The sequence below is a fragment of the Pelophylax lessonae genome (genome assembly GCF_965119305.1).
Source record: "Pelophylax lessonae genome assembly, chromosome: 4".
Lineage (NCBI taxonomy): Eukaryota > Metazoa > Chordata > Amphibia > Anura > Ranidae > Pelophylax > Pelophylax lessonae.
In genome coordinates this window covers 235,003,313-235,023,298 of record NC_138771.1, presented here as the reverse complement: position 1 = coordinate 235,023,298, position 19,986 = coordinate 235,003,313, and the positions used below count along the sequence as shown (strand labels likewise).

Below are 19,986 nucleotides of genomic sequence, written 5' to 3'. Positions count from 1 at the left end.
ATCTCCTGATAGATCACAGTCCGTCCCCTAGGGTACGGCTCCCCGGCTTAGGCTTTTTTTGTAAACTGAATTTATTAATGTGAAAATTAGAATTACATTAAATAACAATCAATGGCTTTGTGAATTGATGCTAATGTATTTTCTTCCTACAAGGCTAAGAATGTATCATCACACTGATGACATCATCATCCTAGACACTCTCCTGTATGAATGAGACCTGACTGGACCTGCTTTTCCAGATGAAAGCTATGTTCATATATTCTGTATATGGAGGTAAGAGGCCTATGGAGTTAAAGTGACATTAAAAAACAAACATGTTATACTTACCTGCTCTGTGCAGTGGTTTTGCAGAGCAGCAGGAGTTTTGCATAGAGCAGCCCTGATTCTCCTTTTTGGGTCCACCACCAGCACTCTTGGCTCCTCCACTTCAGCCATTGCCCGCAATAGCAAACTGTTTGCACTGGGGCACTGGTGCATGCTCGCTCCTGAACCCCGCTCTATGCGTCCATAAGACACAATCAATGGGTGTAGAAAGACACTCCTGCTAAACCCTATATTGGGTTAATCTTAACTAAGGATAGTTAGGCCACCCTAAGAGTTCTGTAATATACTCTCTCTCTTCTGCTGGTTAGCATGTTGGGGCCCAACTGTTAAGTCGGAGTGCTCAAGTAATAGCACTGGTACTGATATTGGCACTGGCTCTGGTCCCTTTTAAAGCGGAGTTCCAGCCTGGGGGAAAAAAAAATTTAAAAGTCAGCAGTTACAAATACTGTAGCTGCTGACTTTTAATATAAGGACACTTATCTGTCCAGGGAGCCCGCGATGTCAGCACCAGAAGCTGACCCATCCATCAGCTCCGGGTGCAGGCACCGGCATCCTTACTAAGGGAAACAGGAAGTAAAGTCTTGCAGCTTCACAGCCTGTTTCCTACTGCGCATGCGCGAGTCGCGCTGCGCATTTTGAATGGTCCAGCTGTCTTATGGGATCTGTGTGCGTCTTCCAGAAGGCAGGGAAAGGAGGAGGGGCCGCAAGTGATGTAGGTCGCAGCAGCGTTCTTACATGGAAGTGAGAGCAGGTACCTGTTTTTGGCAGGTATCCAGTCCCCCCCAAAAGGTGCCAAATGTGGCACCAGAGGGGGGAGAAGGAAGATAAGCGGAGCTTCCACTTTTGGGTGCAACTCCGCTTTAAGCACTGATTATGGCACTAGCTCTGTGATACTTGCAGGCAACACTGTCCCTGCTTTGTCAAAGTGTAGTAAGGTTTTGGTCAGTGGCCTCTCCCTCTGTCTGCTGTTGGCAGCACAGCCGGTCAGTGTCCTTCCCCTTAATCAAGCAGTGGGCACTACCAGCATCTGTGAAACTCTCCAATGTCCCAGCATGTCTGCCAGTGCTAGTCTGTCCCTTTCAGGTCCAGTGGTGAGCGGTCTGCTAGAAGCTTGATGTGTATTCCTGCAAACCTCCAAACTTTTCCTCCTCAGCCTGGGATAAACAACAGAAAAAAAAACACCTCTTCTTTACACCCCAGTGCCTCTTGGGGCCTGTAGTTTTCTCTTACCAGCCTACAAAGCCAGCTCAGTCTGTGTGGAACAATACTTCCCACAATCCTAGTAGTTGGCATGCTATTGGGTAGCAAGCAGACTTAACAGTGGCTGCTCCCAGTTTTGTAAAAGCAATCTCTCCCTGTAGCTGTGCCTGTGTAATTATGAATGGTTTCTGTCTGAACAGACACAGAATCCTCTCCTGGCAGTGCTGGTGAGTGCCAACGCTTACCTTTCTTGTCCTCTTGTAGTCAGAGATAACAAAAAAAAAATCTGAAAGACAGTCTAATTCATCCCCACGACTGGAGTTGTGCTCAGGCCCCTTTCAGACTTGTGCGACTTGGGACTGCAAAGTTGCATGATAAGTCGTGACATGATTTCCAATGAGTATCATTCATATCTGTGCGACTACTTTGGCCCGATTTTAATGCATTTTGAGGTCCATAGACATAGTCATTGCCTCAAGTTCAGTCAAAATCGCAACACAAATATTGTGGCAAAATCGTGCAACTTTTAGGTCGCATAAGTGTGAAAGGGACCTTAAAACGCACTAATAGCATATGCCTAACAAATACAACAATACAAAAATAAGGAAAATACAAGGCATTAAGGCAGCCCTCAAATTTTCCAGTCGCCTGCTCGCATTTTGCGGGTGGAAATGATTAAGGGCGAGTGTGGGGCTCCCTCAGGTGCCGTTGTCCCAGTGATTGCCCAGGGGAAAAGAGAGGATAATCACAGAGCGGGACTGTGTGTGATGGCGAGCGCCCGGCAATTCAAATGAAAGCTGTTACAGCAGGGCAATCCCTGCTCTATGATTATCCAGCCGGCTTTCCTCTTCCTCTCCTCTCTCTTCTCCTGCACTAGTCAGGCTGCATTGACGGGCACAGGTGAGGTTGCATTGACAGGCACAGGTGAGGCTGCATTGAGGGGCAAACGTTAGGCTGCATTGATGGGCACAGGTGAGGCTGCATTGATGGGCACAGGTGAGGCAGCATTGATGGGCACTGATCAGGCTGCATTAATGGGCACAGGTGAGGTTGCATTGATGGACACTGGTGAGCCTGCATTCATGCGCACTGGAGAGGGGGCATTGATGGACACAGGTGAGGCTGCATTGATTGGCACTGGTGAGGCTGCTTTTATGGGCACTGGTGAGGCTGCACTGAAGAGGCTGCACTGATGGGCACTGGTGAGGCTGCACTGATGGGCACTGGTGAGGTTGCATTGATGGGCACTGGTGAGGCTGCATTGATGGGCACTGGTGAGGCTGCACTGAAGAGGCTGCACTGATGGGCACTGGTGAGGCTGCACTGATGGGCACTGGTGAGGTTTCACTGATGGACACCGATGAGGCGGCATTGATAAGCTTTACTGATGATGCTGCACTGATGGGCACTGATAGGCTGCATTGATGGGCACTGATAAAGTTGTTATTAATATTTATTTTTGTAACTTCTGCATTCATGCAAAAACATTTAACAGTGTCATTTTATGAGGGCGTGTTTAGGGGCAGAATTATTGACTGGGTGGGGCAACTAGTAGTGAGTAACCCTTAAGGCCTGGCTAGTAGCTCAGAACTTGAAATTTTGAGCCCTGCATTAAGGTATTGTTTTAAATAATAATAATCTAGTAACATTACCTCACTTTGGGTGTGAATAAAATTCCCTTGGCTGTAAAGTTCTTCAGGAAATGGAACCATCCCCTAAATTGAAGGAATATAACAGTTAAGTTTGCTGCACTCTATATAAAAAATAAACACAAAATCTATACACATAAAAGATCTTAAAATGCCTAGAGAATATTCACCTGTTCATCATCAAAGTACATCCTAATGCCATTCTGAATGAAGCAAGTATAAAGAGTTCCATTGTTGTGCTGAAAGCTTTCAAAGGTCATTGATACATCTTCTGTGTCCAAAGCATCCTGTATGCCATACTTGCCCTTTTTATAGAGGGGAAATATGTAAATATATAATCAGAACATATACCATTTTTAGCAGTAGTTGTATTACTGTTTACAAATGTATACAAGAATACATTTGACAACATGAACAGACTCTATATGGGAGTAGAAGTACAAACAGCTATAGATTATAAAGTGTAAGAAGAAATAAAAAAAAAAAATCAAGCATATATAACAGACAATATCAAATACTTACTGTAATCTTCCTTTCCTGATGGACTCCTTTCCAGCATATGTATGGGATAACCCCGCCTTTTCTCCACTCCTATAGGACCCTACTCCCATAAATTTTTGCTCAGAGCCAGAGGCCGCGTTCCATAACTAGCGTACTCATGACACTAGGAGGGAACTCCTGCTGCCATGGAGTTCGTCAGGAAAGGAAAATTACGGTAAGTATTTGATAGGAAATTTTCCGTTTTACTGACAGACTCCATAGCAGCATATGTATGGGAACTAACTAGCTATACACCCTATGGGCGGGCAATGCTGAACCAAAGGCTTTAATTTGTACCGTCAACAGACAGGACCTTCAAGTCAAAATAAACACAGAGGACAAAGAAGCAGGCTCTACACAATAATAAGCCGTAAATGTATAGATTGAGGACCACGAGGCCACCCTACAGATTACATTGGGAACCACATGCTGCAAATCTGCCCAAGATAGACACACTCCTAGTCGAGTGAGTGGTCACTACCTCCAAAAGGAGCTAAGCCCTCAGTTCTGTGAGCCTGTAGGAAGGCCAGGACAACCCATGAACCAATCGTCCTAGATGAGGCACATTTCCCTTTGTTCTTTCTGGCAGAAAAAATGAACGAGCTTACTAAAAGCCTGAAGTAAGCTGTAGTTGTAGATATAACATCACAATATCTGAGAGATTACTAGAACCAAAGAAAAGGCAATCTTATACATAGTTCATGGGGAAACACTTTAGGTGTAATGCAGAAACTTCAAATATACTTTGACACAGGTGTCTGTTTTTTTTTTTTTTGTATTTTCACATTTGTTTCACACTTGCTAAGTCACTAATAGTAGCGCAGAAGTCAGATCACTATTTTGTAAAAGAAAAGACACTGCTGAGATTTTAACTCAGGATTCTCTGTTTACTAAACCAACTAAGCCACAACGTGACCTCTCCCATTTCTAAAGGACGCATGTTAGTACTCTAAAGGTTGGCAGAACAATTTCTTGGTTCCCATGAAAGTCTGATGTTTCCTTTGGAATTGAGTCAAGCATAGGTAACAGCACCACTTGCTCTGGAAAGAACATTAGGAAAGGTTCTCCATGACTGATGCTTCAGTTTCTGAGGCTTTTTATGCCGACATAATATCCATGAGAAAGGCGAACTTGACAGAGACCTTTATTGGAGACAGCCCTAAAACACTCCACTCCAAGGGAAAGGGGGTCCAAAACAAGAGGGAGATTCAATTTGGGAAGCCTCTGCTTACTCCGAGGTCTAAACGCAGTTGCTCCCTTAAAGAATTGTCAGACAGGAAAAAAAAAAATGCCTAGATCTGGATACACCCTTGAAGGCCGATAAAGCTGACAATTGTACTATGTGGGAGCTGATCGATAGCGCCAGATCTAAATCTGACTGGATTCTGGCCCAGAATATTTTGAACTTCAGGATCATTACATGATCCATCAGCAGCAGACATGTATTGCACAAACATTGACTAGGTTCTCCCATAAACTTTGTTTGTATTCACTCTCCTAGTACTCTTAAGAGCGAAGATGACTCTGGAGGAGCAGCCGAGGATTTCCAATTTCAAGAAAAAGACCATTAGATGCCACTGTGCTGGACATTAGGGCTTCAACTAACGATTACTTTCATAATCACTTAAAACAAAAAAAAAAAAAAACTCAGACTGTGGGGTATAATTTAGTTAGGTAAAGTTTAAAAAAAGACAATGTATTCTTGAATATCTCTATGCAGTGATACATACAAAAAAACAGCTATATTGTGAGAAAAGATATACAGTGCCTTGCGAAAGTATTTGGCCCCCTTAAACTTTGCGACCTTTTGCCACATTTCAGGCTTCAAACATAAAGATATAAAACTGTAAGTTTTTGTGAAGAATCAACAACAAGTGGGACACAATCATGTAGTGGAACGAAATTTATTGGATATTTCAAACTTTTTTAACAAATAAAAAACGGAAAAAACGGAAAAATTGGGCGTGCAAAATTATTCAGCCCGATTAAGTTAATACTTTGTAGCGCCACCTTTTGCTGCGATTACAGCTGTAAGTCGCTTGGGGTATGTCTCTATCAGTTTTGTACATCGAGAGACTGAAATTTTTGCCCATTCCTCCTTGCAAAACAGCTTGAGCTCAGTGAGGTTGGATGGAGAGCGTTTGTGAACAGCAGTTTTCAGTTCTTTCCACAGATTCTCGATTGGACTTTGACTTGGCCATTCTAACACCTGGATATGTTTATTTGTGAACCATTCCATTGTAGATTTTGCTTTATGTTTTGGATCATTGTCTTGTTGGAAGACAAATCTCCGTCCCAGTCTCAGGTCTTTTTCAGACTCCATCAGGTTTTCTTCCAGAATGGTCCTGTATTTGGCTCCATCCATCTTCCCATCAATTTTAACCATCTTCCCTGTCTCTGCTGAAGAAAAGCAGGCCCAAACCATGATGCTGCCACCACCATGTTTGACAGTGGGGATGGTGTGTTCTGGGTGATGAGCTGTGTTGCTTTTACGCCAAACATAAAATTTTGCATTGTTGCCAAAAAGTTCGATTTTGGTTTCATCTGACCAGAGCACCTTCTTCCACATGTTTGGTGTGTCTCCCAGGTGGCTTGTGGCAAACTTTAAACGACACTTTTTATGGATATCTTTAAGAAATGGCTTTCTTCTTGCCACTCTTCCATAAAGGCCAGATTTGTGCAGTATACGATTGATTGTTGTCCTATGGACAGAGTCTCCCACCTCAGCTGTAGATCTCTGCAGTTCATCCAGAGTGATCATGGGCCTCTTGGCTGCATCTCTGATCAGTCTTCTCCTTGTATGAGCTGAAAGTTTAGATAGAGGGACGGTCAGGTCTTCGTAGATTTGCAGTGGTCTGATACTCCTTCCATTTCAATATTATCGCTTGCACAGTGCTCCTTGGGGTGTTTAAAGCTTGGGAAATCTTTTTGTATCCAAATCCGGCTTTAAACTTCTCCACAACAGTATCTCGGACCTGCCTGGTGTGTTCCTTGTTCTTCATGATGCTCTCTGCGCTTTAAACGGACCTCTGAGACTATCACAGTGAAGGTGCATTTATACAGAGACTTGATTACACACAGGTGGATTCTATTTATCATCATTAGTCATTTAGGTCAACATTGGATCATTCAGAGATCCTCACTGAACTTCTGGAGAGAGTTTGCTGCACTGAAAGTAAAGGGGCTGAATAATTTTGCACGCCCAATTTTCCAGTTTTTTAATTGTTAACAAAGTTTGAAATATCCAATAAATTTCTTTCCACTTCATGATTGTGTCCCACTTGTTGTTGATTCTTCACAAAAAATTACAGTTTTATATCTTTATGTTTGAAGCCTGAAATTTGGCAAAAGCTCGCAAAGTTCAAGGGGGCAGAATACTTTTGCAAGGCACTGTACCTGTGCTCAAATCCCAATAGCTTGTACATGTGTTTAAACTATCAGGCGCTAAAGGGGTGTGACCACATATTACCAATACAAATTCTGTATGGACTATATGTGAACTAAATATTCCCATTTTTCATTGTATAGTTTGCTGGAAAGGGTGCTCTGATACTAAAACCAATACCTTTTTTTCAATTCTATTGACTTGCATTGAGTTCTGTTAAATGAAGTCGCAAGCCGCAATGAAATCAGAGGTCCAAATTGCACTGAGCTGTAGGTGCGCTGCACTGTGTATACTGATATGTATGGATGGTGTACTGAGCTGTAGGTGCGATGCACTGTGTATACTGACATGTATGAATGGTGTACTGAGCTGTAGGTGCGCTGCACTGTACGTTCTGACATGTATGGATGGTGTACTGACCTGTATGTGTGCTGCACTGTGTATATTGATATGTAGGGAGGGTGTACTGAGCTGTATGTGTGCTGCACTGTGTATACTGACATGTATGGATGGTGTAAAGAGCTGTATGTGTGCTGCACTGTATTTTCTGATATGTAAACAAATAATGCATTCTGTATGCAGGCCAACTAATCGGCTGACCAACAAATTGATTATGAAAATAGTTGACAACTATTTTCATAATCGATTAGTTGTCGATTAACCGATTAGTTGTTTCAGCCCTACTGGACATGGATGTAGAATTGCACCTAGTGACAGAAGGTCTGGCCTGAGGGGAAGGGGCTCTGGGTTCTGGTAGCTGAGCTGTGCTAGCACCTCCACAACTTCTGTTCTGCGTCTTCAAAGAAACCTGAGGATGACTAGGACTGGAAGAACCTCACAGGTCCTGCTGTATTCCCAATAATTCAATAATTTGTCCTGAAGCCTTGGAGATACCAGCCCCATTGTATAATACTTTTCCATTTTCCTGTTGCATGGGGAGGTGAACGGACCGACTTCTAGACTGACCCCCAGGGACTAAATCCGCTTGAGAACCTCCACATGGAGAGACCATTCATTGTTGTCCAATTGGACTCTGGAAAGAAAGTCCATTCTGGAATTCAGGGACATGAGCCTCTGAGATGTTGGCTACATTCTTCTGAGCCCAAGACATAAATGGCTTGTAGGGTGCTGAAGGCTGCCTGTAGTTTCAGAATTTTCAACACAATCTTATGAAACTGACAGCCCCACCTGCCTTGAGCTTTCCCCGATAGGCAGTAAGCCCCCATTCCCTATTGCTGGCATTGGACGTGATTGTGAACCAAGAAATAGGGGTAATGGAATGGCTAACGAGTAAGTTTCTCAGTTGCAGCCACCAGGGACTCTGTCTCAAGACCGAGGTTATGTAGATGACCTGAATTCTGCTTTCTGGCTCCCACTGCTGGGGAAACCCCTTCTGGCAGGGCCACAATCTCCAGAGCATCCACTTGACCACTGATAATTTTACACACTAAAAGGCACGCAGGTGGGAAGAAGATAGGGCCTGGAGTATTCTGTTCCAGATCATCAGGATCCAGAGGGTTTTCTTGATTATATCGAACTGAACCCCGAGGTACACAATAGAATAGAGTGGGCTCCAGGTGACTCTTTCCCAGATTCAGCAACCAGCCAAATTTGAGGAGCATTGAAAAGATCTCCGCTCCGGCCAGATATCTTCTCCACTATTCAGAGCTCTCAAAACATAAATTTAAAAATTCAGTGCTGATCCACCTTCTAAATGTGGCTAGAGCCTGCATTCTTGCCCTGTGGAAGCGGGAATTACCCCCTTCGGTCTCACTATAACTTACCAAAATAGCTGGTATTTTTTATTTAATTATTTTTTTTTCTCTCTTCTTTTTATAGGTTTTGTTAGTTTGTTGCTTAAGGAAATAATGTACGGTCAGGATGGTAGAGACTCCAGTATCTGCTATCAGTGGTGCTTTATGACAAGGATTATGATCTCTATGCCTTGTGTGCTTTTTCTTGATATGATTTATTCTACAAGCTATATCATTTGGTATGCATTGGCTAATGTTTCTCCCATGTCTGTCTGTATGAAAAGTTGTTTAAAATAAAGAATTATAATTAAAAAAAAAAAAGATCTCAGCTCTGGGCTCCAGCAGCTGCCCTCTGTCTTGGGATAGTAGGAGAAGGTCATTCAAGTAATGATGCAGGTGTATGCCCCTTGTTTTATAAAAACTATAACAACCAATAAGACTTTTGAAAAACATGCACGGTGATGTTGAAAGCCCGAATGGTAGACAAGTGAGCTGGAGATGGTCTTGACCTACGGCGAACCGAAGGAACTTCCAGAAGACTTCTACAATGGACACATGCAAGTAAGCATCTTTAGGTCTATGGAAACGAGCCAGTCACCCGGCCCTGCATGTGAGGTTTTTAACTGGCCTCAGCAAGTCATTCTTCTTCTTCTTCATGACCATAAAGAGGGGCAAATACATGCCCTGAATTCTTCTGCATTCTGGGACTAGCACAGCAGCACTTTGTGACACCAGAGACTTTACGTAATACAAGAATATATGCTTCTTTTCCTCGGAATGAGGCAAATCTGTGGAAAGGAATCTGAGATGAGGAGAACATCTGAAGGACCATGCATGTCCGAAAGGACCACTTTGACATTCCAATGGTCTGAGGCCCATACTCTGGTCCTGAGGCAAAACCCAACTTGCCAACTGTGGCCCGGGTTATGGTGCTATTCAGCTTGATGCCAAAAGATGGATCTCCCTTAAAGTGATCTTACACCACACCTGCTGGAGACAGGATTAGCAGGCCAAGGCCACAGCCATAGCACTCACTTAGCCGTAACTAACGAAAGCATAACCACTATGCGGATGATGTCAATTGAAGCATCACCATGGAAACTGCAGCCAGCTCCGGCTCCTGAACTACTGAGTTTCTGGCCGCTTCATTTGAAAATGCTCTTGAATACTGTGTCCCCATTCTCCTTTCACATTTTCATTGCTTTAAACATGGTCACAAGAGCCCAGGCTGACTTTCAGGCCATTCAATGCATCTTCCAAGGAGGAACAACATGCTTGCTTGCCTCAGCAAGGCCTCAATGCTCTCTCTAGAGGTGCTTAAGGAACTTCCTCTTGCTTTTCAGGAGACTCTACAGGTTCTACCCATGTAAATGCCCCCTTCATTGCCTTGACCAAAGGTGTCAAAAAGACTCTCATGGTGACATGGCGGTGGGTGCGGTACCTAGAGGAGGATTCAGCACTTTTGCTATGAAGGCTGGACCTTGACGATAACCTATGATGACTAAATCTGGAAGAAGAATGTTGATGTTGTGACCTAATGAGGGCTTTATCATCTTGTGCCGTGTATTGTCAATCTGACCTAGAAGGACTCACAAAAAACAAAATAGGGTAGAAAGGAAAGGGTTAAAAACCCCAAACAGAGTGCCCAGGCAAGCGAGGAAAGGAAAGGATTAAACACATCCTCTCATACCTGCTACACAAGGGCTGGCAAAAATGGGGGGCAGTGATACATCCACAGTGTGGAACTGCACAGACAGCCAACCTGCACAGGTGATAGATAGTGATGAGCCGACAACCCCCGGTTCGGTTCGCACTAGAACACGTGCTTGCGGCTGTAATGTATTGTCGGCTCCCTGCAATACAGATAAAAAACATGACAAAAATGGCGAGGGACCCCCCCCCCAGTCAATACCAGCACCCCCCTCCTCCTGAACCACACCAGGCCACTTGCCCTCAACATGGGGAGGGTGCTTGGGGTGCCCCCCAAAGCACCTTGTCTTCATGTTGATGGGGACAAGGGTCTCTTCCCGACAACCTTTGGCTGTGGTTGTGGGGGTCTGCGGGTGGGGGGCTTATCGGAATCTAGAAGCCCCCTTTAACAAAGGGGCCCCAAGATCCCGGCCCCCCCTTATGTGAATGGATATTAGGTACATCGTACCCCTACCCATTCACAAAAAAAGTGTACAAAAAAATAAAGACAAAAGGCAATTGTCCTTTAATAAAAAATAGTGTCCCTCTATGTAAATTCATCGTCAATCACGTCCCTGGCCGCACCCAAAAAAAAAAAAAAAAAAAGAAGCTCTTGCCTCTTCACATGCCTCCGGTGTAATGAGCTGTGATAGCTCTTTTATAGGAAAGGGGCGGGGACACCGGGGCACTGCCCCTTCTGACATGTAATAACAGCTTATTACACGTGAGGCGTCTGAAGAGGCAAGAGCTTCATTTATTTTTTCTTTTTCGGGTGCGGTGGGCGACGTGATTGACGATGGATTTACATCAGGGGACACTATTTTTTTATTTTTTTAATAAAGGACTTGTCATAAACTGGCTTTTGTCTTTGTTTTTTTTTGCACGCTTTTTTGGTGAATGGGTAGGTGTATGATGTACCCAATATTCATTCACATGGGGGGGGGCCGGTATCTGGGTGCCCCCTCGTTAAAGGGGGCTTCCAGATTCCGATAAACTCCCCACCCGCAGACCCCCACAACCACAGCCATGGGTTGTCGGGAAGAGACCCTTGTACCCATCAACATGGGGACAAGGTGCTTTGGGGGGCACCCCAAAGCACCCTTCCCATGTTGAGGGCAAGTGGCCTGGTAAGGTTCATGGGGGGGTGCTTGTCCGCCCCCCCAACCCCCTCATCCTGTCCAGCCAGGCTGCTTGCTCAGATAAGGGTCCGGTATGGATTTTGGGGGGGCCCTACGCCCTTTTTTATTTTCAATTTTGCCGTTTTTTTTCATGCTTTTTATTTGTATTGCAGGGAGCCAACAATACATTACAGCCGCAAGCAAGTTTAAATTAAATTTTTTCCTTTGAAAATCCCTAGTGATAGAACCATAGCAGAATCACACACAGGCAGCACACAAGGGTGTTAATGCAGAGCATATACCTGTGATGATTGCACACAGCATTTAGGAAAAAAAGCTGCAAGCTGCCCACAGAGAAAACCCAATATCAACAATATCAACAGTACTGACCACCTATTGAATTTCTCCACTGTAATGACACCACTGCCGCCACTCACAGCACGTATGTCCTAAGTCCCTGGACAGAAGTAACCCAGGGAAGCCAGGCCGGAAGAGAGAGTGGTAGCTTGGAACACAAATGCGCTCCAGCTGCCATAGGCTGGAAGAAACTAGAGCCAGGGAAGAAAACAGACAAATGCACAAAAACTGTTGCCATGGAATATGCAATATAAAAGTAAACATCACTGCGCACTGCATGCCGCATGACCATGCCTGGATACAGAAGATGCTGCTGCCTGGGTCCAGAGCATTTATGGCCACCTGCTTATAGCTAGGCTCTGAGCTCTTCATGGCACCGCATCCTTCTCCACCCCGCTAATAGCTAGGGACTGCTGGAGACTCCACATGGCACCGCATCAATCGACCTTCTCCACCTCGCTAATAGGTAGTGACCAGTGTTGGTCATCTTACTTTAAAAAAGTAATTAGTTACAGTTACAAATTACTTCTCCCAAAAAGTAATTGAGTTAGTGACTCAGTTACCACATTGAAAAAGTAATTAGTTACTCAGCAAAGTGCTATGATATATATAAATCCGCGCTTAGGATATGAATAGATTCCTTATTCGTAATGGCTGCTGCCCACCTGTTAAACTATATTTCCGAAGATATATAGTATGAAAATAAAAACTCCAAGCAGGTGTATGGCGCTGCCAATATACCAAATCTTCTGTATACTTAATCCTCCATACACATCTCCACAAGTGTAAAGTGCAAAATAAACAATCTTAAATGTAATAAATAGTGTTGGACTCGTAAAGTGCTAAGTGCAATGATCCTGTGCTATGTGTATTATAAATCAATAAATCCGTGATAAGTGACCCCTTTAGGGTAAACAATCACACTATCAATCCACTTAAAGTAACCATATGCCAACACAAATAGAAATATAAATATGTAAATAGTGATATACTGATGAAAAGTGGGTGTGGTATATAAAAAAAGGTGATAAAAATCATAAAAAATATATGTTGAAAATATATAAAAATATATAAATATATATAAACACCTATATAAATCTGTAGGAGGAATGGCATAAACAACTTTAAAACACTGTAAAAACTAGCAGCAGATGTATAGAGACAACCATAAATTATAGCAGCATTAATCAAAATAATATAAGAACCAATAGGTCATAAACATTTAAAACAAAATGGATTATGAGTCCATAAATATAAGGTGCAAACAAAGTGACTTCAGTGCAGGTGCATTCAAATGCTGTTTTGAGGGTGCCCGGATTCCAGTGACCACTCTGTGCTCCCCGCACCCTTAGGACCACACTCACCGACAATAATCACCCCTGCAGGGGTATCAGGCCTTGGAAATATTGCCACTGTATCCCCTCTGCTCTCCCTGGGTGGTCTTATAAGTAGGGGTATGGTCCCGACCTGCCCGAGTCCTCTGTCGCACTGTCCTTGGAAACTGGGGTATCTTGTTTAATTACAGTAGGATTCTTGTTCTTGCTTCATCTATATTTTCCTTAGTTAAACTAATGTACCATAGTAGTAATTGGACAGCTATTTAAAGAACACTAAAGTTTTCTATTCAGTAATTGTTTTGTCCCAAATGTTTGTAATTGTCGATTTGTTATAATTTGTATATCTTTTAAAGAAAACTCTGCAAAAATAAATAGCAGGCATATACAGATTGGAAGGGGAGAACAACACGTGTAGCAGGTGCAGAGTTTTGTAGCTTCTACATGGTCCCAATCAGACCATGTAGAAGCTACAAAACTCTGCACCTGCTACACGTGTTGTTCTCCCCTTCCAATCTGTATATGCCTGCTATTTATTTTTGCAGAGTTTTCTTTAAAAGATATACAAATTATAACAAATCGACAATTACAAACATTTGGGACAAAACAATTACTGAATAGAAAACTTTAGTGTTCTTTAAATAGCTGTCCAATTACTACTATGGTACATTAGTTTAACTAAGGAAAATATAGATGAAGCAAGAACAAGAATCCTACTGTAATTAAACAAGATACCCCAGTTTCCAAGGACAGTGCGACAGAGGACTCGGGCAGGTCGGGACCATACCCCTACTTATAAGACCACCCAGGGAGAGCAGAGGGGATACAGTGGCAATATTTCCAAGGCCTGATACCCCTGCAGGGGTGATTATTGTCGGTGAGTGTGGTCCTAAGGGTGCGGGGAGCACAGAGTGGTCACTGGAATCCGGGCACCCTCAAAACAGCATTTGAATGCACCTGCACTGAAGTCACTTTGTTTGCACCTTATATTTATGGACTCATAATCCATTTTGTTTTAAATGTTTATGACCTATTGGTTCTTATATTATTTTGATTAATGCTGCTATAATTTATGGTTGTCTCTATACATCTGCTGCTAGTTTTTACAGTGTTTTAAAGTTGTTTATGCCATTCCCCCTACAGATTTATATAGGTGTTTATATATATTTATATATTTTTATATATTTTCAACATATATTTTTTATGATTTTTATCACCTTTTTTTATATACCACACCCACTTTTCATCAGTATATCACTATTTACATATTTATATTTCTATTTGTGTTGGCATATGGTTACTTTAAGTGGATTGATAGTGTGATTGTTTACCCTAAAGGGGTCACTTATCACGGATTTATTGATTTATAATACACATAGCACAGGATCATTGCACTTAGCACTTTACGAGTCCAACACTATTTATTACATTTAAGATTGTTTATTTTGCACTTTACACTTGTGGAGATGTGTATGGAGGATTAAGTATACAGAAGATTTGGTATATTGGCAGCGCCATACACCTGCTTGGAGTTTTTATTTTACTCAGCAAAGTAACTGTGACTTTTTTTTACTATTCTATAATGCAATTACAATCTATAAGATCTTTAATAGTGGTGGCGGTGTGGTACACTGTGGGGGTCTGAGTCCTGAGTCCTCCTGACTATGTGAGTAACTGTATTTTGTTTTTTTTGTTTTTTGGTACCTGCTGCCTGGAGTGGCTGGCTGGTGGTGGTGGTGGCGGTGTGGCACACTGGTGGTGTGGCACACTGGTGGTGGCGGTGTGGCACACTGGTGGTGGTGGTGTGGCACACTGGTGGTGGCAGTGTGGCACACTGGTGGTGGTGTGGCAGACTGGTGGTGGTGGTGTGGCACACTGGTGGTGGCGGTGGTGTGGCACACTGGTGGTGGCGGTGGTGTGGCACACTGGTGGTGTGGCACACTGGTGGTGGCGGTGGTGTGGCACACTGGTGGTGGCAGTGGTGTGGCACATTGGTGGTGGTGGTGTGGCACACCGGTGTGCATAGAAAAGGAAAAAAGTTGTGCTCTGCTAACACCAAAAATTTTCAACATTGCTCAATGTAATAGCAAGCTCTTACAATAGTCAAGATAATTCTGTATTGCCCTCTTAGCAAAACTTTGCACCAATACTATCTTTTCTACAAAAGTGCATCTCTTGTGATCATAGGGGCTAGTGTACACAAATATTTTCAAACACTGAAATGTCCTCAAAACTCTTCCCAAACCACACACGGGGACGAGCATAAGTGTGTGTGTGTGTGTGTGTGGGGCCATATTATTACAAGAAAACCTATCACTTTGTCTATTTAGAGTCCCTTTACTGCTCCCTTGGGGCAGTATTAATGACTACAGAGACTAATATTGTATAATATCAGCTCTTTAGCCTGTTGAAACCTGGCTGCATGATCCACATGGCACATTGAAGTCCCCTAACTTGGGGGTCCCTGGGTGCCCATTTTCAACCTGATCATGGGACATCCATAGGGTCACACAGCCTGATGTGACCCCAGCCAAACCTTGCTCTGTGCAGAGCACTCTTTCCAGAAGACATCCCCATGAAGGTTAGAAGAAAGAACAATGCACACAAGAAGTCTCTTTTCAAAGGTTTGTTGAGCTGATAATTGTCAGTCTCCCATAAGAGCGGTGGCATACAGCTTACAGTTCCAAATAGTCCTCTCTCCACTACCGCGGGCAGCGCCGGCCGCGGTCATACAGTAGAGGGGGAATTACAATTACACTACTGCCATCTAGTGGCGGTAGATGTAATTGCGGTAACGCAGCCGAAGTAGCGGCACCGCCGTTACAGGGAGAGCACGAGTATTCAGTTAGATTACTCGTTACCCTCAAAAGTAACTACTTCCATCACTGGTAGTGACTGCTGGAGACTCCACACGTCTTCCAGGGCACCGCTTGCTGAACAACCAGGCCTTGATCGTGGAAAGGTAAAACTTCAACCATTCTGGTCCTTAGGAGGAGGACAAAAAAGGAATGTGGCCCCTGGCTCTGAGCAAAGATTTATGGGAGTGTGGTCCTATAGGGTTGGAGGCAGTGTTAACCCATACATATGCTGCCATGGAGTCTGTCAGGAAATAGTGATTTATGTTTCTACTTCTGTAGGAATAAACACACCATACAAGAAATTGGGAGATGTGTGGCTAAATTTTCACAGGGGAATTACTCCTCCAGAATTTTTCAGTCAGCAAAGGACTTTTTTTAGCGAGGACTTTGCTTATAAGTGCACAGCTAAACTTAGGCAGGCCATACTCAGTTCGAATCTCAGCCAGTTCCGCAGGAATTGGCTGAGATTCGAACTGTGTATGGACAGGCTGAAAGTATCAAGTTGATTGATTGAGTAACTTGGGTACAACCAGCATGCCGGGTTTTTACTGCGATTATCACTAGGGGCTACTATAGCCACTAGCAATAATTACTGTTTTCTCCCGGCGGGGCAGCTTCCCCCATTAACAGTGTTTATGCAGGAATTCCTCCTGTCGGGCCATTGTCTTCTCCCAATTGGAAGGGTGGGGGAAGCTGTCCTCTCCGGGAGAAGACAATGGCCCAGCAGGAGGGATTCCCGCATTAACACTGTGGGGGAGATTTACTGAAACAGGTGCACACAGAATCTTCTGCAGCTGTGCATAGTCACCAATCAGCTTTCAGGTTTTACAGTATTGTCAAAGCTTAACCGCCTGCTGACCAGCCGCCTTAGTTTTACTGCGGCAGGTCTGCTCTGTCCCGCGAAACAATGTACCTGTATGTCGCTTTGCGGGACCGCTAGTGGGGGGCGCAAGCACCGATTGGCCACAGGGGGATGTCCGCCGGGCACCTGTGATCCCTCTCCGTAGAGATAGAACGACGGTCTGCCGTTGTAAACATGGTGTTCTGTCAATGTCCTGTCAGTGATGAACACAGGGGTCCTGTGTTCCTCCTATTTAGCCCATCCCCCACACTAATAGAAAGCACCCCCTAGGGACACATTTAACTCTTTGATTTAACCTGGTGTTAACCCCTTCCCTGCCAGTGTCATTAGTACAGGAACAGTGCATATTTTTAGCACTGATAACTGTAGTACCTGGTCCCCCAAAAAGTGGCAAAAATGTCAGTTAGGTGTCAGGGTCTTGGCAATCTTCTTATAGCCTAGGCCATCTTTATTTAGAGCAACAATTCTTTTTTTCAGATCCTCCGAGAGTTCTTTGCCATGAGGTGCCATGTTGAACTTCCAGTGACCAGTATGAGAGAGTGAGAGTGATAACACCAAATTTAACACACCTGCTCCCTATTCACATCTGAGACCTTGTAACACTAATGAGTCACATTACACCGGGGAGGGAAAATGGCTAATTGGGCCCAATTTGGACCTTTTCACTTAGGGGTGTACTCACTTTTGTTGCCAGCGGTTTAGACATTAATGGCTGTGTGTTGAGTTATTTTGAGGGGACAGCTAATTTTTACACTGTTATACAAGCTGTGCACTCACTACTTTACATTGTAGCAAACTGTCATTTCTTCAGTGTTGTCACATGAAAATGTATAATAAAATATTTACATAAATGTGAGGGGTGTACTCACTTTTGTGAGATACTGTATATAGCAGAAAGTAAAAAATATTGTTTTTTTTTTTCAGAATTGTCGCTCTTTTTTTGTTTATAGAGCAAAAAATAAAAACTGCAAAGGAATCAAATACCAACAAAAGAAAGGTCTACTTGTGGGAAACAAAGGACATCAATTTTATTTGAGTACAGTGTCGCACGACCTCGTAATTGTCAGTTTTATTAACGCAGTGCCGTATCGCAAAAAATGGCCTGGTCATTAGGGGGGTAAAACCTTCTGGTCCAGAAGTGATTGATTGAACAAGCTGAATTTAGAAGCTGATTGGTTACTATGCACAGCTGCACCAGCTTCTGTGTGCACCAGTTTTAGGGCTCTTTCACACGGTCCGCCTCCGTAGGCGGATCCGTGTTGCTCAGCGGGGATCGATCCGCGATCCCCGCTGAGCCGGGCGGATGACAGCTCCGTCTCCGCTCGCAGAGCGGAGAGGGAGGTGTCTCAGCACCCGCTGCCCTCTATGGGGGATCGGATGAGAGCGGACCGCTTGTCCGCTCTCATCAGATCCGCTCCGCTCCGATTACTGAACGGATGGAAAAATAGGGTTTCCATCCGTCCAGATTTCAGCACAGGATCGGATGCGGATGGCAGCGGGTGTCAGCGGAGGTATCTCCGCTGACACCCGCTGCCCCATAGAGCTGCATGGAGGATCCGATCAGATCCGCCTAAAAAACTGACAGGCGGATCTGATCGGACCGCCCGTGTGAAAGAGCCCTTAGTAAATCTCCCCCTTCCTGTGTTAATGGGGTATTCGAGCGGATTTCTTTTTTTGCAGGAAAGAAATTCACCCCGTGTATGGCCGGCCTTATTTCTCGCTTTGACTAACCCACTGCACTGTATTTACGGCAATGATTGGCCAGGCAGTCTATGAAGTGTGTATTCCCCTCTGCTCTTTATTGGCTGCCATTGTGCTACCATTCAACTTGTGTTGCTCACTATCACAAATGCTCTCACTCTCCTCTATGCTTGGATATGAAAATAATTATGTGATTGATATTTCTGTGTACATTCTGTGGACTGTTGTGTGCATTCAGATAAAACTTCTGGGGTTTTGGGTTTTTTTTTGTTGTCTGTCTCTGTTGAGCAGATTTAATTTCCCTTCCTGTCCCAAAAATATAAGAAGCAGGAGGAGATATCTCAAACGTGAGATATATTTTCAAAAGCTGGATACACACTATACAATTTACTTTAGACGTTTTCGTTCGGATTTACCAAAAACATATAATATGAGGTCAAACCTAAACACTTGCAATTTGTATGCAATCAGGCATGCCCTTGCACTACATAGTTGAAGGTAAATCTAAAGGAAAAGTTGTATAGTGTGTATCCAGCTTTAACCACTTAAGCCCCGGAAGATTTTACCCCCTTCCTGACCAGGACCTATTTTGCGATTCGGCACTGCGTTGCTTTAATGGACAATTGCGCAGTCGTGCGACGCTGTACCTAAACGAATTTCATGTCCTTTTTTCCCACAAACAGAGCTTTCTTTTGGTGGTATTTGATCACCTGTGCAATTTTTTGATCATGCGCTATAAAGAAAAAAAGAGCGTCAATTTTGCAAAAATAACAATATTTTTCACATTTTTTTATATGAAATTCCCCAAAATAAAATGTAAAAATCAAAATTTTTTAACATTTTAGGCCAATTTGTTTTCTGCTACATATTTTTGGTAAAAAAAAATTGTAAAAAGCGTATTTTGATTGGTTTGCGCAAAAGTTATTGCGTTTACTAAGGGAAAGATTTTTGTCATTTTTGTTGTTTTTTTTTTTTAACGAGTAATGGCGGCGATCTGCGTTTTTTTTTGCGGGACTGCGACATTGTGACGGACAGATCGGACCCTTGACTGACATTTTTGACACTTTTGGGGTTACCAGTGACATTACTACAGTAATCAGTGCTATACATATGCACTGTTACTGTAAAAATGACACTGGGAGGGAAGGGGTTAACTTTATTGGAGAGGGAGGGGTTAAGTGTGTCCCTAGGGGCGTGTTTCTAACTGTGATTGGA

At 43.5% G+C, this 19,986-nt stretch overlaps 1 protein-coding gene across 1 annotated transcript in view; it reads right to left on the bottom strand.

Annotated features, from left to right (window-relative positions):
• Positions 1-19,986, bottom strand: part of LOC309552408 (uncharacterized protein) — a 171,797-nt gene that overhangs the window by 118,744 nt on the left and 33,067 nt on the right. The window contains exons 3-4 of the mRNA XM_082253358.1: positions 3,344-3,478; positions 3,177-3,239 (exon numbers count right to left, since the gene is read on the bottom strand). Of these exons, the coding sequence (XP_082109484.1) occupies positions 3,177-3,239; positions 3,344-3,478 (198 nt within the window). The remainder of the gene's footprint in view (positions 1-3,176; positions 3,240-3,343; positions 3,479-19,986) is intronic.